At 50.3% G+C, this 25,374-nt stretch overlaps 1 protein-coding gene across 2 annotated transcripts in view; it reads right to left on the bottom strand.

Moving 5' to 3' along the window:
* CACHD1 (cache domain containing 1) overlaps positions 1-25,374 on the bottom strand; it is a 94,844-nt gene that overhangs the window by 4,169 nt on the left and 65,301 nt on the right. For both annotated transcript variants that reach the window (XM_064720379.1, XM_064720380.1), the window contains exons 8-26: positions 24,719-24,868; positions 23,483-23,716; positions 22,318-22,467; positions 21,704-21,827; positions 21,106-21,223; positions 20,133-20,301; positions 17,420-17,562; positions 14,931-15,112; positions 13,574-13,684; positions 10,906-11,028; positions 8,964-9,063; positions 8,762-8,878; positions 7,337-7,497; positions 6,695-6,781; positions 6,423-6,539; positions 5,681-5,832; positions 3,859-4,020; positions 2,859-2,936; positions 1,966-2,067 (exon numbers count right to left, since the gene is read on the bottom strand). In XM_064720379.1, coding sequence (XP_064576449.1) covers positions 1,966-2,067; positions 2,859-2,936; positions 3,859-4,020; positions 5,681-5,832; positions 6,423-6,539; positions 6,695-6,781; positions 7,337-7,497; positions 8,762-8,878; positions 8,964-9,063; positions 10,906-11,028; positions 13,574-13,684; positions 14,931-15,112; positions 17,420-17,562; positions 20,133-20,301; positions 21,106-21,223; positions 21,704-21,827; positions 22,318-22,467; positions 23,483-23,716; positions 24,719-24,868 — 2,580 coding nt within the window. The remainder of the gene's footprint in view (positions 1-1,965; positions 2,068-2,858; positions 2,937-3,858; positions 4,021-5,680; positions 5,833-6,422; positions 6,540-6,694; positions 6,782-7,336; positions 7,498-8,761; positions 8,879-8,963; positions 9,064-10,905; positions 11,029-13,573; positions 13,685-14,930; positions 15,113-17,419; positions 17,563-20,132; positions 20,302-21,105; positions 21,224-21,703; positions 21,828-22,317; positions 22,468-23,482; positions 23,717-24,718; positions 24,869-25,374) is intronic.

The following is a 25,374-nucleotide window of genomic DNA, read 5'->3' as shown; positions in this document are numbered from 1 at the left end:
GGGAAAGGAGCCCCCAGCCCTGCCAGAGCAGTGTCCTGAGGGAAAGGAGCCCCCAGCCCTGCCAGAGCCAGTGTCCTGAGGGAAAGGAGCCCCCAGCCCTGCCAGAGTCAGTGTCCTGAGGGAAAGGAGCCCCCAGCCCTGCAGAGCCATCCTGCTGAGGGAAAGGAGCCCCAGCCCTGCCAGAGTCAGTGTCCTGAGGGAAAGGAGCCCCCAGGCCTCCCAGAGCCAGCATCCTGAGGCAGAAGAGCCCCCAGCCCTGCCAGAGTCAGTGTCCTGAGGGAAAGGAGCCCCCAGCCCTGCCAGAGTCAGTGTCCTGAGGGAAAGGAGCCCCCAGGCCTGCCAGAGTCAGTGTCCTGAGGGAAAGGAGCCCCCAGCCCTGCCAGAGCCATCCTGCTGAGGGAAAGGAGCCCCCAGCCCTGCCAGAGCCAGCGTCCTGAGGGAAAGGAGCCCCAGACCTGCCAGAGTCAGTGTCCTGAGGGAAAGGAGCCCCCAGCCATGCAGAGCCAGCGTCCTGAGGGAAAGGAGCCCCAGACCTGCCAGAGTCAGTGTCCTGAGGGAAAGGAGCACCCAGCCCTGCCAGAGTCAGTGTCCTGAGGGAAAGGAGCCCCAGCCCTGCAGAGCCATCCCACTGAGGGAAAGGAGCCCCCAGCCCTGCCAGAGCCAGCGTCCTGAGGGAAAAGAGCCCCCAGCCCTGCCAGAGCCATCCTGCTGAGGGAAAAGAGCCCCCAGGCCTGCCAGAGCCAGTGTCCTGAGGGAAAGGAGCCCCCAGGCCTCCCAGAGCCAGTGTCCTGAGGGAAAGGAGCCCCCAGCCCTGCAGAGCCAGCATCCTGAGGGAAAGGAGCCCCAGCCCTGCCAGAGTCAGTGTCCTGAGGGAAAGGAGCCCCCAGCCCTGCCAGAGCCAGCATCCTGAGGAAAGGTGCCCCAGCCCTGCCAGAGCCAGCTGCTGAGGGAAAGGAGCCCCCAGCCCTGCCAGAGTGAGCGTCCTGAGGGAAAAGAGCCCCAGCCCTGCAGACCCATCCCGCTGAGGGAAAGGAGCCCCAGCCCTGCCAGAGCCAGCATCCTGAGGGAAAGGAGCCCCCAGCCCTGCCAGAGCCATCCTGCTGAGGGAAAGGAGCCCCAGCCCTGCCAGAGCCAGTGTCCTGAGGGAAAGGAGCCCCCAGCCCTGCCAGAGCCAGCATCCTGAGGGAAAGGAGCCCCCAGCCCTGCCAGAGTCAGTGTCCTGAGGGAAAGGAGCCCCCAGCCCTGCAGAGCCATCCCACTGAGGGAAAGGAGCCCCCAGGCCTGCCAGAGCCAGTGTCCTGAGGGAAAGGAGCCCCAGCCGTGCCCTGAGGGAAAGGAGCCCCAGCCCTGCCAGAGTCAGTGTCCTGAGGGAAAGGAGCCCCCAGCCCTCCCAGAGTCAGTGTCCTGAGGGAAAGGAGCCCCCAGCCCTGCAGAGCCATCCTGCTGAGGGAAAGGAGCCCCCAGCCCTGCCAGAGCCAGCCTGCTGAGGGAAAGGAGCCCCCAGGCCTGCCAGAGTCAGTGCCCTGAGGGAAAGGAGCCCCCAGCCCTGTCAGAGTCAGTGTCCTGAGGGAAAGGAGCCCCCAGCCCTGTCAGAGTCAGTGTCCTGAGGGAAAGGAGCCCCCAGCTCTGCCAGAGTCAGTGTCCTGAGGGAAAAGAGACCCCAGGCCTGCAGAGCCATCCTGCTGAGGGAAAGGAGCCCCCAGCCCTGCCAGAGCCAGCCTGCTGAGGGAAAGGAGCCCCCAGCCCTGCCAGAGCCAGTGTCCTGAGGGAAAGGAGCCCCCAGACCCTGCCAGAGTCAGTGCCCTGAGGGAAAGGAGCCCCAGCCCTGCCAGAGCCATCCTGCTGAGGGAAAGGAGCCCCCAGCCCTGCCAGAGCCATCCCACTGAGGGAAAGGAGCCCCCAGCCCTTCCAGAGCCAGTGTCCTGAGGGAAAGGAACCCCAGGCTGCAGAGGGCCCAGCACTCACCGTGGTCGCTCTCGGTGCCGGAGCGGCCCCAGTAGCGGCGGCGGCGCTCGGGGCTGTGTGCGTGGCGCTCGATGACGGCCGCGATGAAGCGAGTGTTGCTGACTGCGACAGACACAAACAGCTCAGAGCACGGCAGCCTGCAGCCCTGTGCTGCACAGGGCACTGCCCAGCCACACTGCAGCACAGAGCTGGGCTGCACACGGCTCAGCATCCAGCCAGGAGCCTTCAGCTGGGCTGTGCCGGTGCCGGGGGTCCCGTGGCAACAGTGTGAGGGCTCCGAAGGGAACAAAAAGGGACGTGGAGAGGCAGTGGGTGCAAGCCATGGAACTCAGATATGCTTCAGATCTCAAGTATTGTTTTAGTGAGGGCCCAGAGCCAGGGATCCATTCTGACCTGGAGGTCCCCTGGAGTTTGGGTCCACCAGCTCAACTTACAGCACACCAGGATCGTGCAAAGTGCCATTTTTATTGGATGGCAGAGAACAACAGGCACCCCAAATCAATGCAAAAAGGATTTAGTGCCATGTTTGCTGACCATTTTTGCCAGACTTGGCTTCTGGTTTCTAAGGCCAAAAAAGGGGAAGGGTTTTCCCTACCCTGTGCTGTCACAGTGGCAATTTTTAAGCTGATCAGAGCTATTGCTGGAAGTGCTCATGACAAGGGGTTGTAAGGGGCAAAACTCCTCAACACCCAATGGAGAATAATCTTTTAAAAGTGAAAAATGTAATTTTTCAGCATGAGACTGAAGGTGCACTAAATGTCTGAATTAAAACATTGCTCTTTCATTTTCTACTGGTGATCAGCACAGGGCTCCCTCACATATTCAAATCTAGAGCGTTAAAAAACAAATGGCTGATTGAATCTCACAGTTTTTCCCATTTTTTAGGTACTTACTGATTCCTCTGTCCTCATGGCTGTCGTCGTCCCTCTCGTCCCTGTCGTTTTCCAGGTTGGACATACGCACTGACATTTCTACACAGAGTTACAAACAGAAAATACAGCTGGTGAGAGAAAGGTTCTGCACCACCTTACTGCCAGCTGCCACCCCAGGAACAGGAGTGGAAACACTTTGTGTTACTGGTCTGAGCTGGGGGGGCTCTTCCTCCAACGTGGTTGGGGCTGGGATGGCAGGAAATGCCGGATCCCACCTCCCCTGAAAGAGACTCCTTAAAGTTCTGATTTACAGCAGAGCTGGGGGATGATCAAATATCGAGGTAATTAGCTCCAATCACACTTAAATTCCCAGAATGGTTTGGGTTGGAAAGGGCTTTAGAAGCCATCTTTTTCCAGCCCCTGCCACAGGCAGGGACACCTCCCACTATCCAAGGCTGCTCCAAGCCCTGTCCAGCCTGGCCTGGAACACTTCCAGGGAGGTGTGCTCACCTCTGGATCTTTATCTTTGTACCAGTATCCCTTTTCCCAGCACAGTTTTGCCTCTCAGACTTCAGTGGTTTCATCTCTCTAAGCACAGACATTCCATGAACATCACATGGACCAGAACCAGGAAACACAAGTGAAAGAAGACACAAGCCAAACCCCAGGCAAGAGGGGGTGAGAAGTGTGTCACTCCCAGCAGCTGCACAGAATAAACACATGATGGATCTGCTGGGCCGAGCTGCAGAAAGCCGGGATTAGTGTCTGAGCTCTGGCAAAGCTTAGCTTATCTCCCTCTGGGTCTGGGCAGGCTCCCTGGGCAGCAGCAGCAGCTCTGGCTGTACCCAGGAGAGGGCAGCAAGACACAGCCCCTGCGCCAGGCCGGCTCCTGCAGCTCCAACCGGACTGAAACCAGGGAAACACTGCAACAACCCCGGGGGGCAGCTCTGGGACTGCTTTTCCTTTGGGTTTAGTGGTGCTGCTGGGGTTGTTTCCATCCCCAGCCCCAGGTGGAGCTCACCCTGTGCTGCCAGCGGGGACATGTGCTGGTGGCTGCGGCGGTGGATCTGGTGCCGGTACGCGTACACGGCCAGCACCAGCACCATGATGCAGCCCATGATGCCTCCAGCCACCGGGCCCACCGGGGCACTCTTGATCATGTTCAGCGTGATCACCTCATCTCCTGAAGCAAAAGGGACAAAGCAGAGGGAGAACAACACCGTCAGTGCTCTGCAGGAGGGGTTAAACCAACGTGGAACGTGGAGGAGCTCTGCAAGGATTTCTGGGTGCTTGACTGTGCTCACTTGGAATAGGAGAAAGAACTCAGAGAGGTGCAGGAAGGGTTAAATCAACAATATGGAACATGGAGAAGAGAAGGAACTCAGAAAGGGTACAGGAAGGGTTAAATCAACAATATGGAATATGGAGAAGCTCTGCAAGGATTTCTGGGCCTGACTGTGCTCACTTGGAATAGAAGGAACTCAGAGAGGTGCAGGAAGGGTTAAATCAACAATATGGAACATGGAGAAGAGAAGGAACTCAGGGTACAGGAAGGGTTAAATCAAGGATTTCTGGGGCTGACAGTGCTCACTTGGAATAGGAAAAGGAACTCAGGGTACAGGAAGGGTTAAATCAACAATACAGAATATAGAGAAGCTCTGCAAGGATTTCTGGGTGCTTGACCGTGCTCACTTGGAATAGAAGGAACTCAGAGAGGTGCAGGAAGGGTTAAATCAACAATATGGAACGTGGAGGAGCTCTGCAATGATTTCTGGGCCTGACTGTGCTCACTTGGAATAGAAGGAACTCAGAGAGGTGCAGGAAGGGTTAAATCAACAATACAGAATATGGAGAAGCTCTGCAAGGATTTCTGTGTGCCTGACTGTGCTCACTTGGAATAGGAAAAGGAACTCAGAGAGGTACAGGAAGGGTTAAATCAACAATATGGAATATGGAGAAGCTCTGCAAGGATTTCTGGGCCTGACTGTGCTCACTTGGAATAGAAGGAACTCAGAGAGGTGCAGGAAGGGTTAAATCAACAATATGGAACATGGAGAAGAGAAGGAACTCAGAAAGGGTACAGGAAGGGTTAAATCAACAATACAGAATATAGAGAAGCTCTGCAAGGATTTCTGTGTGCCTGACTGTGCTCACTTGGAATAGGAGAAAGAACTCAGAGAGGTGCAGGAAGGGTTAAATCAACAATATGGAACATGGAGAAGCTCTGCAAGGATTTCTGGGTGCTTGACTGTGCTCACTTGGAATAGGAAAAAGAACTCAGAGAGGTGCAGGAAGGGTTAAATCAACAATATGGAATATGGAGAAGAGAAGGAACTCAGGGTACAGGAAGGGTTAAATCAACAATACAGAATATAGAGAAGCTCTGCAAGGATTTCTGGGTGCTTGACCGTGCTCACTTGGAATAGAAGGAACTCAGAGAGGTGCAGGAAGGGTTAAATCAACAATATGGAATATGGAGAAGCTCTGCAAGGATTTCTGGGCCTGACTGTGCTCACTTGGAATAGGAGAAAGAACTCAGAGAGGTGCAGGAAGGGTTAAATCAACAATATGGAACATGGAGAAGCTCTGCAGAGATTTCTGGATACCTGACTGTGCTCATTTGGAATAGGAGAAGGAACTCAGAGGAAATACAGGAATGCACAGTTACACTCAGCTCCACATAGGATTTTCCAAAAGGGGATGTTCACCAGGTCTTTGCTGCCTGGTGCACTCTTTATGCTGATTTAGCACTGGCTAAGAGGTAAATGTTGTGTGCAGAACCTGCTGCATGTTCTGGGACACAAAGAGCTGAAGGCAGCAGCAGCTCAGAAGGGCAGAGTTACCTATTGCTCCCAGGTCATCCACATAGGGACTCTTGGCTCCCACGATGCCACCAAAGCATTCCTTCTGAGGGGCACAGTAGGACTTGTCCAGGTGGGTCTTGCCATCGCTGTCCACCATGCACCACTCGCAGTCCAGCACTCCAAAGCAGTCCCTGCATGCCAACACCCAAGTGGGACACGGTCACTTTCCAGCTTAACACCCCTCCTCTGCACAGCTCACTCTGGGTTAGAGCCACGAGACAGAGGGAGGCCAAAGGCATCTGTAAACCCTCAAGTACTTGAGTTTAGTCTGAAAAATCCCATGGGAGTGCTCGAGTACCACAAGGGAAGTTACACAGGGAAGCTGCATTTCCAGCACCCCTTTTCCAATTCTGTCTGCTTTGGTATTTTCCTGCACAACTCAGCCTGAGCAAATGGAGAATCCTACTTGTGACTTCTCCAATAAGACATTTCTCAGTGTGGTACAGTCTGGCTGCAGTTCCAGCCTTTCTCTGCAGCCTTTGGAAGAAGGAAGAAAGGATTTGGGCAGCCTGGTCAGAGCTTGGTGTGTTTTACCCATCTCAGGTCCTTGGAGGCTGCCCATAACGAGTAAAAATGAGCCCTCAGTGCCAGGAACAGAACCTCATTCTGGCATCATGCTTTTTTCCTCTCTATTTTTCCTTTGAAACATTTAAAGCAGAGCTATTTCCACTGGATTATTTCCACAAGAGAGTATCCCAAGGGGTGGGGAAGGCCACCTTACCCACTCTCTGTCCTCTGGTTGCACTGGGTGTTGATGCACTGGGGGAGTGCATCCTGCAGGCTGGGATCGATGGCTGTGAAGGTCATGGGCTCCTGGTGCACCTCACAGCTGGGATTCCTGCATGGCAGCAAAGGACACGGCACTCAGAGCACAGTCCACTCAAACCACCTTCACCTCCTGCATGTCACCTGCTTCACTGTGCTGCAAATCCTGCCTGTGGGATCTCAGCAGGGCCAGCAGGGAGTTTGTTGCTGCAGTGTGCTGGCTCTCACCTGCTCTCGGCGTTGGTCAGGTTCCCAGTGCACTCGTTCACCTCCAGTGGGCACTCACAGGGACACTCACACTCGTTCTGCTCCATCCTGCAGGGCACAAAGCACAGGGAAAACCCATCAGACACCTCTGGGATTTTAACCCCATGGTGCTGCAGCTCTGGAGCAGCAGTTCCCATGGAAAAGGCTGTGCAGTGACTCTGCTCCTTCTGCAGGAACAGGGATTGCTCTGTCCTGCAGCAGGACTGAGGGTGATCCACCCCTGGAAGCCCAAAAGCAGGGAGTGCCTCACATTTGGATGTAGGGATCCTTCCTGGCAGTGCCACAAACACCTCAGGGTGGTGTGGGCAGAACCTCCTGGATCCCCTCAAGGAAAACCTCCCAGTCCATGGAAAATCATGGGAATTTCTATACCTCACTCACAGTAACTGCTCTTGAGCCACTGAATCTCTCAGTGTCTTTCAGCATTACCCACCCAAACTCCCCTGGGTTAAACTCTCTGATACCCTGCACCTCTCACAGGAGCACAGGCAGAGCACTCCTATTTTCCCTGATTTCCCCTGAATGAAGGGATGAAGTGGCAGTGCCCTGAGCCCCAGAGCAGGGCTGAGGACAGCAGTGTCCCAGCCCATCCAGCACGGTCACCTGTGGCAGTTGAGGCACAGCCTGTCCACCATGCTGCAGGCACAGAAGGCCAGCGAGTCGCACGTCTCGTTGACGATGCCCACGAAGGCGTTGGTGCCCGGGATCCTCGTCAGCCTGTACTTGGAGCAGTGGCTGCCGTGCACCAGGTTGGTCAGGTCACCCTGGGCAAAGAACAAGGTGTCAGATGTTGTTTTAGGGAGCTGAAGGCTCTTCCCTTCCCCAGAGCCCTACAGAGCTGTGGGGACACGGATTCTGCCACGGCTTCCAGAGGTGGTGGCTCCCCTCAGGAGTTTTGTGAGGGAGTGCCACGCTCACAACACAGAGGCTGATTAAGGAGTGGGTAAGTTTTGCTACCCAGATACTTCTGGGTGAAAAGGCTTTGCTGAAGATAGAAGGGAATTGGCTCAGTTGTGAAAATGAGATGTGGCAGCAGAGGTGACATTTCACTCCTTCCCAGGAGTCTAACCCCACGCTCTCTATCCCCACGGTGCCAGCCCTCAGTGACCTCCCTAAGGCTCTGATGGGAGCCACCACCATGTGCTGGAAACTTCCTGAGCCTTAGGAAAAGCCACCCCAGCACTGCCCAGCTCCTGCAGACTCCTTCCTGATTCCTTTCTACAAGTTTCTGCTCCGTCCTACACAATTTCCTTCCCAACATCACACTTCCCACTTGGCATTTCAAGTGTGGGGAAAATGTTTAAAGCCAACCTGACATAAATCAATGTATTCTGACATGACTTGCAAATATTTTCCATTCTGCTCCCACAGTGTAACAGCTTTGCAGTCACTGTGGAGGGACTTTGGCAGGGTGGATCTGTGGCTCTGTGAGGAATTACAGCCCCTGGTTTAGGGGGCTGTATTTACAGCCTATTACAGGCTAAATACAGGCTGTATTTACAACCCCCTATTTACAGCCCCCTCCTCACAATGGGAAGCTCCCACAGGATCCATGGAGAGCACAGAGTGTGCAGGACCCCAGAGATTTCAGTCTCACAAATGACAGCCTGGGAATGCTCACCAGTAAATGGATTTATTTGGACACCTAAAGATCAGTTATTACAGACCTGACAGGAGGGTGTGACACTGGCCAGAGCTGGAGCCAGAGGTCAGCTCAGATCCAAAGCAACACATCCCAGCCATAGCTGGAAAATCCTCACCCAGCAACAGCAAGCTGCCCTCTTCCCCTGGTGCTGGCTGAGACCCTGCAGGCAGCAGGCACACTCGGCCAGGGCTCACATCCATAACCCCAGGATGTCAGGGGACTCTGGGTGTGCAGCCTGGTTTGTGTCTGCAGAAGGGGAGCAGAGGCAGGCTGGCTCCCAGCCCTGGAGGCTGAGCCTGGCAGGGACTTGTGTTTCCAACCAGGAGAAACCCAACCCAAGCAGAGCCCACTCAACAGCCAAACCAGAGAGAAGCCACGCTCACCACTAGGCTGGTGTTGAATTTGTAGAAGCGCTGCACGGTCCTGTCGCTGAAGCTGTTGCAGAGGTTCTTCTTGACAAAGTTGGGGTGGTTCAGGATGTCGTTTGCCACCAGAGGCTCCTAAGGGGGAAAGGCAGCATTTGATGCCCTTGGAGTCAGACCCAGACTGAGGGGTGTGGAATAGGGTGAGGGAAAGCAGGCTGACCTTGTGAGTGATGTGCTGCTGCTCCACGGGCGCGTGGCCCTTGGGGTCGATGAGGGTTGGGTGTGCCACCAGGTACCCCCTGTCCTCCATGATGAAGCACCTGCCCCAAAACACAGTGAGAGCCTCCTGTTAGACCTCTCTGTGCTTCAGGGCAACGGGGTGAAATAAAACATGGTCTTAAAGGGCTTTGAAAGGTTTCCATTTAACGCAGCCATGAAAGAAATTCCCTGCAAAATGTCCTTAAAGAATGTGTTGGGTATTTCCCCGAAGCTTTTCCATCTGTTACTGCTCCAGAGAGCCAGGGCCATCAAGGAGTTGAAAACAGAGCTGATTAAAACCAGAAAGGAAAAGCCATCAGTGCATTGTCTGATTGGGGGAGAGCCAGAAATGAACAGAGCCTAATGAACTTGGAAAGCTTTAATGGTTTATTAATTTACTATGTGGCTAATTAAAGAGAGATTTCACACTCTCCTTTAATGCCCTCCCCCTTCAGAATTAGATTTGAGTGGGGGATAAATCAATCCTGCTGCACTCCCAAGCTTTCCTCTCCCTTTTCAGCTCTTCCCACGTTGGAGCTGTGTCCCAGTCCAGAATCCAGGCAGTTCAATCCAGAATCCAGGCAGTTCAATCCATCCCTTTTCCCCTTTTTCCCTTTTCCCCTCTCCTGTTTCCATGGCCACAGACGGCAGCGCTGGGGAAGGCACAGGACCAGGGTGGCACCAACATCAGGGACTCGGTGGCCACAGAGGGGACAGGGGGAGCTTAAAACCCCTCTTGATGTTCCCCAAAGCTCAGCAGGGTGGCAGCCACAGCCCTGGCACAGCTGGGACACAGCTGGATCCTGGAGCAGCTGTCAGTGGGGTTCCCATGGTGTGTGTCAGGCACCCACAGCAGCTCAGGGGAGCAGCGAGCAGGGGAAGCCTCTGTGCTCTTCAGGGGCACAAACTTGGAGGTTTTGGGGGGTTTGCATTAGAAATCCACGTAGAGATGTGGTGTTTGCTCTTTTTCCTGACAGGAAAAGCTTAGGAGAGATAACACTACAAAACCCCAAACACCTGCGTTTATATCGAGACTGGAAACGTTGGATCCAATTTCTACATCAGAATGGTCTGAAAAGTATCTCAAAATTCCTCATTTGGGGAATGCAGGAACAGAATAAAGCATCTGACCCTGCTGATCAGCAGCAGTTTTTTACTGGGAGGGAGAGATGCCAAACCAGAAATCCTGATTTGTTTTTTTTTATATGCCATAAAATATATAGAGAAATACCCAAACCAGAAAAGAACTGGGAGGACGACAGAAAACCACTTCCCTTCCCAAATTTAAGGTTTAAAAACAAACAAGGAACCAACAGCAATGCCCAAACCACGTTATCAAGTTACTCCAGATCCAAACCAGAATTTATCCCACCCCCACAGGATTTTTCAGAAAAGGAACAATTAAGATACCCAGGGGTCTGACTGAAATTGGATACTCCAGATGAAATCAGGCTTCTTCTGCCTAGGCTGTGCTATGGATTTCTGAGAAAAACATCCCAAAGTTGTATTTGAATAATCGGAGTTAAAATAACTGAGATCCTGTATCACTCTTACACGCTCACAGGAACTAAATAGGTTAAATTAAAACAAACAGGAGAACTGGGAAGTGTGTTCATTTAATAAGGAATGTTTTTTCTACCCAGAATTTCAAAGAAATCTAAATATAACCAAAAAAATCAAATCAAATCTGTTATCTTCTGCTTTTGTAATCCTGCCGATTGTTTATTTAGCTGATGGCAGTTTGATCTGGAATAACAAAAACATCCACATAATCTTTATGAGAAGGACAAGCACAAGTTCTACTGGAAATCAGAGAACACACACTAAAAGTAAGAGAATCCTCGGAGAAATTAAGTTGGAAATCACCTCTGGTTAAAGAAAAGAAATATTTTATTTATTTTTACCTGATTTTGTTCCCCCCATCTTGGTTACAAACTGGCAGCAGGTCCATGAGGACTTTGTAGAAATATCTGAGGGTGAAGTCGATGCCCATCACGGCCACGGAGTGTCCTGAGGACATCTGAGCACTGCAGTGAGGGGAAAGGGAAAATGATAAATATTATAAATAATCAAAAATAGTCCTTATTCAGGGCAATAATAATAATTCCTGTTTTAGTCACCCCTTGTACAGCCAGCACAGGAGAAGCCCAGGAGTGGATCCCACCCTACACACACCCTCAGCACCTACAGACATTGAAATCCTGACAGAAATGAGGATTAAAAATTCCCCATCCACACAAACAAAGAGGATGCAGCCCCTGTATTTTCCAATTCCCCCAGCTGGAGGAGTTACCTGCACCCCCTGTGCTCAGCCCCCAGCAGGAGGAGTGAATGTGAAGGTGCCAGACTTTGAGCTAAACCCCTGAAACTCCAGAGTGTGGGAGTGATTGTGAATGGCAGGCAGAAAATTAGAAGAAAATAACATTTCTGAGGGTGAGTTATGAAAAGGAGCCTGTGATGTGGTGGTGTGCATTGTGTCCTTCCTCCATTCCTAACACCCCAGTGCTCCCAGTTTGCTCCCAGTAGCACTGAGGGGCCACAGCCAGACCAGTCCCCTCTCACCCCTGCAGGACACAAAAGGATCAGCTCAGGGGTGTGGGACTTGCACCCATGTGCACCTTACACCTCAAAATTCACTTTTCTCCTTTATTCAGTCTCTGAAGACAGGAATGAAAATGTTTAGAAAAAGAAAAAAAAAAAAAAAAAAAGAAGATGCTGCAAGGCCCAGCTGGGCTGCACAAACAGCCCTGGCCACCCCTGCTCCATGGAAACCCAGCTCTGTTTACTGGGCTCAGGTTTGTTTGCTTTCCAGAGAGGTGCACTGGAGATGCAGTCAAATCTCATTTGTAGACAGATAAACACAGATTTTTAAAAACCTGCATTTGATTTATTGTTCACATTTCCTGGAGGAGGAAGGGAAGGATGGCAGTGAAGCAGCACAGACACATTTCATGTGTGACAAGGCATCAGGCTCTGAAGTTCTGCTCTGTCCTAACAGACATAAAGCCATTAGGATGTTGTAAATATTTTAGCTTCATTTTCAAGCATTAAATCCTCCTGCTTTGCTGATGCCAACTGCATTAAACCACATCAGGCATAAATCTTCTCTTCCCAGCCTCCATAAAAAGGAATAAGATCCACATAAAATGGGAATGAGAGGTGTCAGCTCTGGCTGCCCTGATGTGGGTATTTAAACCCTCCCAGCAGTCCCTAATGCCAAAATTCCTCTTAACTCCACAGATTCCTCCCCACCCCTCTGGATTTGGAGCTCAGGCCTCTTTGGGGATTATAACCACATGTGACTGTGAGCTTCAGAGGTCATATTTACCCAGGAATCACACTCACATCTGCCAAACTTTGTTTAACTGCTCTTTAATCATGTTCTAATAACCCACAGGAGCTTTAAGTTCTTAGAGCTGAGTAAACCATCCCTCGCTAGATAAAAATCAGAGTTTTGATTAATTGCACTTCTCTCCTTTACAGAAGTGTTTCCCCAAAGTGAATTCCTGGGTGAGAAGCACCACGCAGGGGCTGGGGCTGAAAATGCTCCTGCCAGAACACACAGCCAGAGGTGCAGAGCTGGGAAATGCCACCCAGAGCAGGGGAATCTCTGGCACAGTGAGGAGCCACGTCCTGATCCCTGCTCCTTTGGGGTCCCACTGCAGCACTGCTGGTACTGGGGGGCTGCTGGGGAGGGAGCCTGGAGGAGACTCCACGTGAAAACTGTAAAAACAGGCAACTGCTGTTCTGGGAATTTGGGAGAGCTCGGGACAGACAGCAAGGTTGGGTCCATGTTTTATAAACTGGGCTCCTTTAAACATCCTGCATCCCTAAACCTGGCCTCAGCCTGGGGCCTGGCCAGGAGGGAGCTGGAACAGCAACAGCCTGGTCCTCCAGGAAAAAGTCATTTCATGGAACCATGGAATATCCTGAGCTGGAAGGGACCCACAGGGATCGTCCAGCCCAGCTCCTGGCCCTGCTGCTCCCAGCAATCCTGGAAGGGCTCTTGGAGTTCCACAGGCTTTGGAAGCCCAGAAGTGCTGGACTGAAGCCCAGGAGAGGAGCTCCCCAATTCCTGGAGTAGGGACAGCTCTGTCCTTAACCCCCTTTGTGGCTCCAGTTCCCTTCCAAACAACTCCCTGCTCCTCAAAACCCCCCAGGTGGAATGTGGGGGACCCCAGGAGATGGGGAGCTTGGCAGTCCTGATGGAGAAGGATTGAACTCCCAGCAGAGAAGAGAGGGAACACAATTCCCAAAGTGCCTCAGGAGAGCAATCCCTCTCCTCCTCCCAGTTCTTGGACATCCCACCTCGTGTTCATCCAGGAGCACTTTCCCACCAATCAATCCTTTTTTTTAAAATATTATTACTCCTCTACCAATGAAGCCACAGAATTCACATATTCCTATACATTGGATTTCTCCCAGCGTTTCAATGCCCCATTTTTTTCAGATGACATTTCACCAGCAGCACTTTAGGAGCAGCTCTGGTTTTCAGTTCTTACGCACCCAGAGCCACCCAGCTCTGGTAACTCAGAGCCCTCCTGCCTGCCCCAAAGGCCCAGAGCCCCTCACCTGGAGGAATGGACAGTGTGGCTGATGGTCACCACATAGCCAGCCCCTCCCACGTCCAGGTAGGGCCCAGTGAAGGTGATGAGTCCTGGATTGGCCACTGCATGCAGGTACCTGAGGGAAGCCAAAAGAAATGCTCACAATCCGTGCCAAAGTCTGTAAGTTCAAGACAGAATCCTTGACTTTCCCAAAATAACACTGTGAATTTTGGCCACTGTGAACAACAGGCACCAAATTATTGGTTTTTAATATCAAACAAGTACCTAAATACAACTGGGACTCCAAACTAACCCAGACTGGCTCAGTAAATGGTCCCCCAGTAGATCCAGCTGCATTAAAAAAGCTCAGTTTACTTCTGCACAGAACACATTTAATGTAATTTCAGACATTTTCCCCCAGAACAATGCAGGACTTGGTGCCAGCAGAGTCTCAAACTCAACCCTGGCAAAATGATTACATTGCAAACTGAGGAGAAAAAACAGAAGTGAGGCAAGAAAATTCAGAAATATCAGACAGTGAGTATAAATTACAACCTCTTAAAACTTCCATCAGCATAAAATAAGTCACAGTCATAGCAGAGTTGGTAAAACTGTCATGGGAAAGTTGATAAAACTTTTGGCAACACTTTTCTGTAAGAAAAAGTGACCGCTTTGCTTCTCCCTAGCCAGAGCACCGACCTACAAGCAGCTTAACCCAATTCTGCTTTATTCCCACTTGCACCTTCTTCCCAAAACACTCCAAATCTCAGGGCAACGGGGCAGGAGAGCTGCCAGGAGCCCTGCAGAGCCACAGGGCTGGGATCTGTGCCTTTCCCAGTGTGGCAGCACCTGGCTGGCTCCTTCCAGGGATCCCAGCCTTCGGAGCACACCCAGAGCTGCTCCCAGCTGGAATGTCCCCAGCCCTCTGCCCAAATCAGATGCTGCTGCACAATTAATCCCTCCTTGAAAGCAGTGAGGAAAGCCACAGTAAACAAACAAAAAGGCTCAGATAGGAACAACCAAAAAGGGCCCAAGGAGCTCAAACTCTCCTGAGTTAGCTAATCCCTGAAGGGGATGCTCATTTTCTGAATATTTATGTCCCCATCTGCCATAGCTGGGCTATGAAACACCAGCTACACCACAAAATAAAAAGGCCTGAAATTAGAACCAAAAAAAGTTTGAACTGTGTTTAGGCTCTGAGTTTCTTCCCCATGCTGAAAACACTTTTAACTAAATTTAAAAAAAACAAAACAACAAACAACCCTCAGGCTACGAAACCAACTCCAAAAACGAAATCAACTCCACAAAATCAACTCTAAACATTTCCCTCCTTGCCCTGGGAGACGATTCAAAGCTTTGCTGAAGGGACCCTAAAAACTGACCATTGTCTCCTGGTGGGATCAAACGCTTTGTCCATGAGGGAGCCGGGGTAGATGCGCAGCACCCCATTGGGGGTTGCTATGTAACGCCTGACAATGTAACTGTTGAGGCCGCTGATCTCCATCTGGGTCATCCATTCATCCGTGCCGTGACTGGTTGCCATCACTTCATTCCTGACAGAGAACTGCAAAACAAAGGCAGAGCTGGCAGGGTTCCTGCAGCACTTGCATGGCAAGATAATAAAAGCTTCCCCCAGAGCCACCGGGGATCATCCCGGCTCAATTACTTGGTTCAAGGCTTCTCACACCACACATTCCAAGCAGATTATTAGAGTGAAATGTTGGGGGTGTTGTCTCTGTGGCTTTGCTTAACTTGGAGTAAATATAAATATTGTGCTGCTCGCACAGAAAATAGAGATTTCTCAGTTGTATGCTTAGGAACACCAAGGTGTTTCTGCTAAGAGCTTAACGTGGTTTTAACTTTTCAAGGGTTTGTTTCAGCAAAGTTCTGCCCCCTCCTCTCTCCACTGTTAGATCAGATGTTGGGAAGGAATTCCAGGCTGGGAGGGTGAGGTTGTCAAGAGAAGCTGTGGCTATCCCTGGATGCCTAGAAGTGCCCAAGGCCAGGCTGGAGTGATGCTTATTTTGGGGCTTACCTAAAAACACAGGGCAGACAAAATCAGGGGAATAAAAAGCAGTTCTGTTTATTGAGGGGCCTTCAGGTACATTTTGGGCAAAGCCCCCAGAGGCTACACCCAAAATGGACCACGGGACAGAAATTTTCACACTTTTATAAGTTTGGCCCATTTGTGTATTGGGGGTTAATCTCCCAGTTACAGCTTCAGGTAATGAAGTAATTTACCCCAAGTTTGCTCCCCCTAATTCACTTTTGTTTCCATTTCTCAGGGCCTTCAGGTACATCTTGGGCAGACAGAGCCCCCCCAGGGGCTACAGCCAAAAATGGACCATGGGTCACATTTTTCATATTTTTATAAGTTTGGTCCATTTGCATATTGGGGGTTAATCTCCCAATTTCAGCTTCAGGTAATGAAGTCATTCACCCCAAGTTTGCTCCCCTCAATTGATTTTTGTTTCCCTCTCTGGGGCCTGAGGCAGTGAGGAGCCCCTGATTGCCAGGCCTGGAGAGGAATTGTTGTGTCTGCCCAAAATGGGGCAGCAGCAGCTCATGCTGAATATGGGATTTAGAGTTGTGCACTAAAGAACTGCAGGATCACAAATACAGAAAAATAGAAAAGCCAAAATCCCAAGGCATCAGGAGCACCGTGGGCTAGTGGAAGGTGCTGGCCATGGCAGGGATGGGATGGGATGGGATGGGATGGGATGGGATGGGATGGGATGGGATGGGATGGGATGGGATGGGATGGATGGGATGGGATGGGATGGATGGATGGGATGGGATGGGATGGGATGGGATGGGTGGGATGGGATGGGATGGGATGGGATGGGATGGATGGGATGGATGGGATGGGATGGATGGGATGGGATGGGATGGGATGGATGGGATGGGATGGGATGGGATGGATGGGATGGATGGGATGGGATGGGTGGGATGGGATGGGATGGGATGGGATGGGGATGGGGATGGGATGGGATGGGATGGGATGGATGGATGGGATGGGTGGGATGGGATGGGATGGGGATGGGATGGGATGGGATGGGATGGGATGGGATGGGATGGGGATGGGATGGGATGGGATGGGATGGGATGGGATGGGATGGGATGGGATGGGATGGGATGGATGGGATGGGATGGATGGGATGGGTGGGATGGATGGGATGGATGGGTGGATGGGATGGGATGGAGGGATGGGATGGGATGGGATGGGATGGGAGTGGGATGGGATGGGATGGGATGGGATGGGATGGGATGGGATGGGATGGGATGGGATGGTGGGATGGGATGGGTGGGATGGATGGATGGGATGGGATGGGATGGGATGGGTGGGATGGGATGGGATGGGATGGGATGGATGGGATGGGTGGTGGATGGATGGATGGGATGGGATGGAGTGGATGGGATGGGATGGGATGGGATGGGATGGGATGGATGGGATGGATGGGGTGGGATGGGATAGTGGGATGGGATGGGATGGGATGGGATGGATGGGATGGGATGGGATGGGATGGGTGGGATGGGATGTGGATGGTGGATGATGGATGAGTGGGTGGGATGGGATGGGATGGGATGGGTGGATGGGATGGGATGGGATTGGTGGGATGGATGGGATGGGATGGGATGGGATGGATGGGATGGGATGGGATGGGATGGGATGGGATGGGATGGGATGGGATGGGATGGAGTGCGGATGGTGGATGGATGGGATGGGATGGGATGGGATGGGATGGGATGGGATGGGATGGATGGGATGGGATGGGATGGGATGGATGGGATGGGCTTTAAGGTCCCTCCCAGTGCAAAGTGCTGGATGTGGGGCTGGCAGAGCAGCCCCAGGTGGGATTGCTGTGCCCACCTTGAGGCCGGGGTTGGCGATGAGGCGCGTGTTGTCGCTCAGGTAGGCCGTGTAGTGCTCCACCATCCGCTTGGTCTCGGGCTGGCTCAGGTGCTCGTAGGGGGAGGAGAAGCTGCCTGCAGACAGCATCACCGTGGGGCTCTCTGCAAACACCAAACACCAGGAATGTCAGCGTGGGGAGCTGCACGTGTGGCAGTTTGTACCATGGGAGGGGCCCTGTCCTGCTGCCCTCGGGGCAGAAATGACCCTGCTGCTCTCCCACAGCTCAGCACACAAAGTGCCCAAATGTGGAACAGGTTTCACTGTGACTTCTGTGAGCCAGAGGGAAGTTTGGTAAGAAGATCCATGTTCACCTCTGAAAGAATTTTCTACCAAGGTTGTTGACATAGAAACCCAGAAAGAAAGAAGGATAAATAAGAGAAACCTGCAACTATTCCAATGAGCACTTTGTTTGTCTCTCGTGAACAATGAGTAAATTGTAAACTTACGAGTTTTGTAAGAATGTATAAAAAGCATTCATACTATAATAAAAACAGTTTGAAGCCTTCTGGAAATGGAGTGTATTTGTATTGTCTCCATCTCAACTACAACCCCCAGCTCCTGCAGGACACTCTGGACTGGGAGGGAGGGCAAACATCCATTTTTCCACCCAACCCAGAGCACTTCCCAGCAGAGTTTCATCCTAAACTAAGGCTGAACATTAATTCCTCCCTTTCTTGCCTCGAAACACAGAAGCCACAGCATCAGCCCCCTCCTCTGATCTCCATGTGTCATTTGGTATTTAATGCCTTTGTTCCCAAAGCCTCAATAATTCTGAATTACTGCTTTCTGTGAGATTACAGAAGCTGTTTTCCCTCAAGAAAAGATGATGGGCTTAAGAAGAAATTAAGTAACCCTGTTTAGGTTAGATATCCCAGAGGAAAATGAAAATGAGCATTTTCAGTTCCAGAGAATGAACATCTGGAGAATCCCAAGTGCAGAAGAGGAGCTCCCCAATAAAAGTGCAGCTGTCTGGAGTGGCTTTCAGAACAAACTCAAAAGCAAACTTTCATCATGCAAAATCTGCAAAACCAGACAGCTTTTCCTTTTTAAAAAAGAGAAGTGATTATGATGATGCAGGGCTGAGGGTTGAGAAGATCTTTTCTGAGGATGTGACCCGTGGAAGCCAAATTCCCTGTGTGGAATGGTGTCCAGAGGAGAAGCTGCAGTGCAGAATGTGAAGTGTTCTGCTTTTAGTCACATTCCTCTCAAACACATCCCCACACATGTGCTGCAGTCCCCACTTCCCAACTTCTACTCCAGCCCCTCATCTGCTTCCCAGAGCAAATATTCTGATTTTGCTTTGCATGAAGTTTTTCCACTTGACAGCTTAGTACTGCATTTTTGGGATATTCTCCATTTGTATCTTTCTGGATATAAGATAATCAAGATTAGGCAGCACATTAAACAACAACAACAAAAAAATCCCTGTGTTTTAAACAACTGGCAAAGCAATTTCCACAGGTTTGTCAGGTCCCTCCTCCAGTCTGATCTCACTGAGCTATTCTGCAGGGCTCCAAAGAGCTAAGAAAAATCCACAATTGTGTCACTTATTCACCATGAGACCTTCAAACCCTGCTACAAGCAGAAGTATTTAATTCAGAATTTCTTACAGTACAGATTTGAGGGACCTCCCAAGGCTATACCTAAATATGACAGCTTGCAGTGCAGGATGTTTATGTAAAACCCCTCTGTTCTTGGGATATTTCTGGGTTTTAAGTTCTCCATCCTTCCCAGGCACTGGAACTGCCATGGAGATTCCCCCTTTTTCCCAGCAATGTCTGAAATCAGTCAGGAAGAGCAGAACCACTTTAGCCTACCAAAACCTGAGAGTTTTGAACAGGTGAGGAGGGTCTGCAAACATCAGAGCACTGAAGCTCTCCTTGTCCCCAGCAGGCCCAACCTCTGCCTCTGAAGGCATTCACTGCTTCTGGCAGTGGAAAAATCCCACAAATCCAGGGCAAAAGAGCAGCAGAGCCCTGCACACCTGGCTGGGACTTCATCCTACTCTGGGACTGCTCAGGGAGGTGCTTCAGAGCCAGGAGAGGATCTGGGTTGAGCTTGGTGAGAAACCTCCCTGCTCCCACTGCACTGCCAGGCACCCTGCAGGACCCCCAGGGCATTCATCCCCTACTCTGAGCAGCCCCTCACTCATTCGTCCTGCAGGAAGTGAATCTGTTGGTTAAAACCTGGTGCTGATGGCAGCAAAGTTCTGGATTCACCCCCTCGGTGGGCCCTTCCCTGCAGAGCTCCACAATCCCTGTGGGACCCAGCTCAGGCTCTGCTGTGATCCTGGAGCCCAGCACTGAGCAGGCCACAGTGACCAAGGAGAGCTGTGAGAAGGCAAAAGCTGATCAGAGCACCAGCCTTGGAAAGAAAACCTTCTCAAGGGAAGAGTATTTCCCATGTTTTGTGAGAAGAGCTTCACTTTGAGCTGCCACACTCCACAGAAACACACAGGGGCTGTGACTGTGCCAGGGGAGCTCAGAGTGGGCACCAGCAGGAATTTCCTCATGGAAAGGGTGGAACTGCCCAGGGGGGTTCGGGTGCCCATCCCTGGAGGTGGCACTCAGAGCTCTGGGCTGGGGACAGGGTGGGGATCGGGCACAGCTGGGAGTGGCTCCTGGAGGTGTTTCCCAGCTGAGGGGGCCAGGCCAGGCTGGCAGAGCCCTACCCAGGGTGGCCAGCTGCTTGAAGTGCAGGCAGGCGTTGGGCTGGCCCAGCAGGTCCAGCCTGTGGTAGAGCAGCTTGCTGCTGGGGACGCTGTTGAGGTTCTTCAGCTGCTTCACGGGAATTTCTGGCTGGATCACCACCACACACAGGATGAAGGACGTGTCCTGCACCTGCAAAACACCAGCCAGTCACCAAACAGAACCAAAGTGAGGGGGGTGAACAGAATTTCTGTCTCAGAACCACTGAGTTCTACAAAATAAACTTTGCCACAGTTAACACAGAAAATTAAAACACTGTAATTTTTTTTCCTGAAAACCAAACAAGACTTTCATTTTGTTGCTCAATTAGCAATAATTTCTAATTCTAACACTGTTTCATGGTTATGTTTTGTCACTAACAGAGGAGAGGTTGCAGATTTCCAGTTGCTGGACACACACTGGTGTTACCTTTATGGAGAGTACAGACAAATTAACTGTCAAATGCAAGATTTTATTATTTCCACTCTCAATTGTGTGCTGCATGTGCCACATGTTTTACTCGTTTGGGTGTTTTAAGGACTCTAAATTACACCAGAGCAGCAAACCTTGGAGTGTCCCAGCTGCTCTGCAAAGGGAGTTTGGTATTAAATGCATTGTTACAATCTTAGAAAATCAACTCCAGACACCTTCCTATGTGAATTTCTGTTAAACAATGACAGATTTTAAGAGATTTAATCTCTTAAAACTGCTCAGCTTAATCCTTTAGGTTGGATTTAACTTAATAATGTGAAATGATCCACAAGTGCCTTCTTGAGTTTGTTGGCACAAATTCCTGCTGGCATCGGTGAATTCGCCTGGATTATGTTTAACCTCAGATTCCATTTTAACCCCAGGGCTGAGATGAGTGATCAGACATTCCCAGACTGAAGGAGGGACAGCAGCAGAGCCATGAATTCATGAATTCCCCCTGTGCCACCCCACACTTGCTGTCCTCACCATTTTCCAGGCATAGCTGACATTGTAGGCTTCTTTCCCAATTTCCCTCAGCTTGTTGACGTGCCAGGACAGCGAGGAGTTCACAGGAACTGTGATGATCTGGCTGCCCAAGGGGATGCTGCAGGGGCAGATAAAACACCCAGCGGTTTATTAAACACTGAGCAAAACTGTTAGGACTTCAGCAAAATCCTTCTATTGTGTGTTTCTACAATTATCATAAGAATTGAAGGAATTAACTGTTATTTGTGCTTGGTGAAGGGAAGCCTGTGTGTGTGCTGCAAATGCACTTATGCACCCTCACATTTTGAGCTTGAAAATTCTCAGAATAGGCAAAGGATAAAGAAAAAACCCAGACCAAACAGTGGGAAATCTTCCTGACAGGGAAGAGAGAGATTAGCAGGAATATTCCCCAGATCAGCTGGGAAACACCACATAACAAACGACAACTGAAAAAAGTTGGGAGGAAAAATCAAACCAGAATTGTTAATGGGGGGAAAAAAATCCATCCAAGTATCCAGATATTGTAGGAAAAGGAATTTTACCTTACATATTCTTAAATTAATCCAGAAATACTCCCAGTGCTGCATCCAGTCCTTACCTGAGGATGTTCTGGCGCACCAGCTCGAACTTGGGAATGTTCTCGTAGTGGATGATGTCTGTGTGCAGGGGAGGCTCAGACAGCAGGTAGGGCCTGGTCAGGGAGGGGTGCATCAGAGTGTACCCTGAAAAACAAACACACAGCCCCAAACGTGGGATGCATTACAAAACTGAGCCCAGGAGAGGCATTTTAGAGGGAAAAACAAATATACAGTAATTACATAGAATTTTGGCAAGTGACCAAACAACCTCGTCATCAAAGGGGTTGCAAATGAAAAGCAGCTTGAAAAATTCAGCAATACAATAGGCTGGATCAGAGGGAAAGAGCTGGGCACACACATTAACAGCAGTTTTCCCTCTTTCCCAGAAAACCTCGGACTGTCACAGGTGTAGGAAATCCCCGCAGCAAGAGTTTCCAAATCAGAACCCCAGGACAGAAGTTTTCAAGTCATGGATCCACCTAAAATCTCCAGCAACATTCAGGCAGAACTAACCACCAATATGCAAATTAATTTTTAATAAATATTATCATTCATTACTCAGAAATGTGAGAATTCAGAATTGGTGGCTCACGAGCTCAGTGGGACTAGAGGAGATGATGTGAGTCAAAATTACCTTTATTATCAATGAGGAAGGTGTAGGATCCCAGGGAGTCCTGGTAATAGGTGACATCTTCCAAGATATAGGCAAGGTTGACATCTACTCCAACAATTCCCAGCAGGAGGTTCCCAAAGTAGCAGGGTTTACTGACAGTCATTATCAGGCCTTGGAGGGAGAGAAACACCACAGACCATCAGAAAATTCATCTGGTTCATTATTTTGAGAGGAAACAGAGCATTTTGAGATGCTACACAATTAAATTTTGTATCTATTCCCTGCTGGAATATGGCCAGGGAAGCTCAGCAGGGTTTCTGTTGTCAGCAATTCTCTCTAATTAACCTGTGTTCCTGATAGTGACCTGAAGTATATTCATTAATTTATTAGAACACATCAATTTATTCATCAATTTATTAGAACACACACCACAACTGATTTTTGAGAGGTTGTCAGTCTCCAAGTGGATTCCTTATAGATATAAAATAAATTTGTGTGAAAAGCCAACAGAGTATTCTCTCCTTTAACAGAATTTAAGGCCATTAAAAAATAAGATGGAAGTAGAAGGAAATGACTTTGTCCTTGTAAAGCAACAGCTGGGATGAGTTGTTTCTCTCCACAGATTAAATTATGGATTATTTGTTCCTGTGTACTCATGCAGAGGAACAAATTCCACCACAAGAATCCAAACTAAATCTGTTGACTCCATGTCTTGTTAGCACTTTTTTCACAACTAAACCTTCTGCAGATGAAAATGCTACAGACAACAAGGCTTGGGAACACACCTAGAACCAAAATCTTGCAGGATTGTGGAAGAGGTTTTACAGTGACTTCTGAGAGCCAGAGAGAAGTTTGGTGAGAGGATCCATGTTCACCCCTGAAAGAATTTCCTACCAAGGTTGTTGGCATAGAAACCAAGAGAGAGAAGGATAAATAAGAGAATCCTGCAACTATTCCAATGAGCACTTTGCTTGTCTCTTGTGACCAATGAGTGAAGGGTAAACATCTGAGTTTTGTAAGAATGTATAAAAAAAACCAGTTTGAAGCCTTCTGAAAATGGAGTGTATTTGTACTGCCTCCATCTCAGCTATGACACAGATTACATGTATCTGGGTATCTGGGGACATGAAAGCAAAGAGAACCCGATCTCTGATGGTTTCACCCCAAAGCCAAGGGCAGCACTCACCATCCCCCATCTCATCCGAGAAGGGCAGGCTGAACACGGCCTCATCAATCATCCTGTTGGGCAGGTTGGTGTAGAACCTGCCCACGGTGGTCTCCAGGTTGCTGAGCTGGTTGAGGACCATCATGCTGCCCTTGGTGACGGGCAGGGCGCTGCGGTCGGGCACGCCGTACTTGGCCGAGTTCTGCTCAGCCAGGTCCCGCAGGAAGGCCAGCTCCTTCAGCCCCGTCACCCCCTCTGCAGGGACACAAAACACAGGCAAACTGGTCCAACAGCTCCATTCCCATCCAGGCTCCTGCCCCCTGCTCCAAAGGAATGATCCACGCTCTGTATCGCAGCACTGAAAATTCCATATTCTTATTTAAGTGCTTAAAGGTTGGTTTGAGGAAAATTAATTACTAACACCAAATTTAAAGAGATTGCCTTTCCCCTGCTGTTGCACAGTGCAAAAGATTTGCCATGCTGTTCACATCCCCCCTTTAAACAAAGCCCGGGGAGCAAAGAGCAGTGTGCCCCATAAATCCACAGGACAGCTCTTTGTTCTCCAGGGTGGCTCGCCCACAGGCAGGACCAGGAGCAATCCTCAGCCCTGCAGATAACAGCCTTTGTTCTCCAGCTGAACCATTCCAGTTTCACACTTCACTCTCGTCCCAGGCTCAACCTCTGCACACAAATCAAAGCCTTTTGCACGCCCCAGTCTCAAATGAACATTTAAATTTACAACCAAATCATACATTGGGTTGAGCATTCATTTCCTGGGCTATTTTCAGTAATACAACAAACTGCCTTCGTGCTGAAAATGCTTTTTTGGAAAATGGGTGGGTGATCTTCATGTTTAACTCCACTCTCAGGTTGGTTCCCAGGTTACCAAAGCTGGTTTGATCTCCCATTCACCCTCCCTGGCTGATGAAGTCACACTTAGTCCCAGCTTGCTGCCCCTGGACGCCCCCAGGAAGGTTTGCCGTTGCAATAATTAACAAATTTACCTCAGCCTGGACAATCCAGGCCAGTATATTTTATATCCCTGCAACTGCACTGGGATACACAAAGATAGAGTGGCACAGCTATAAACACCAAAGTAACAACATCTGGATGCAGCTTCTGGATTAAATGTGCCAAAAATCCATGAACAAACTGCTCCCAGTAAGGCCTGGAATTACCCTGGGATGAGTTTAATAAAGGAGCTGTGCTGTGCCAGGAAGGGAATTTTATGGCCTGGAAATCAGAAGCATCTCTCACCATTCATGAGGGCATAAGTGAGGATCATCACTGAGTTATTGAGGAAGCTGTTCTCCTCGTTGATGACACGCAGAGTGGCTTTTTTATCATCTTCTGAGGACTCTTTTGATGTGATCCCAGCCGAGAGATAAATGATGACCATGTCAGTATCTGAAACACAATCACAGCACAAAGTGCATCAGGATTTAACTCTTGTGCTGAGAGCCCTGGAATCTGCTCACAGCAGCTTCTCCCAGGCACCCACAGCCCCTCCAGGGGATGAACACGCTGCAGCCACATGGATTCCAGCCTTTGGGGTTCAAGTTTCACTCTTGGCACTCACCAAACTCCTGTTGGCCACCCAGGAGCACGGGGCTTGCTCTCCTGAGCAAACCCCACAGGCACCTTCTGGCTTTGGAATGGTTTGGGATGGAAGGGACCTTAAACCCCATCCAGTCCCATCTTTCACCATCCCAGGCTGCTCCAAGCCCTGTCCAGCCTGGCCTTGGGCAGTGCCAGGGATCCAGGGGCTGCCACAGCAAATCTGGGAATTCCATCCCAGCCTGTCCCCACCCTGCCAGGAACAATTCCCAATTCCCAACATCCCATCCATCCCTGCCCTCTGGCACTGGGAGCCATTCCCTGTGTGCTGTCCCTCCATCCCTGTCCCCAGTCCC

Source organism: Zonotrichia leucophrys, chromosome 8 (genome assembly GCF_028769735.1).
Source record: "Zonotrichia leucophrys gambelii isolate GWCS_2022_RI chromosome 8, RI_Zleu_2.0, whole genome shotgun sequence".
NCBI classification, from domain to species: Eukaryota; Metazoa; Chordata; class Aves; order Passeriformes; family Passerellidae; genus Zonotrichia; species Zonotrichia leucophrys.
This window is presented reverse-complemented; position numbering and strand designations above follow the sequence as displayed.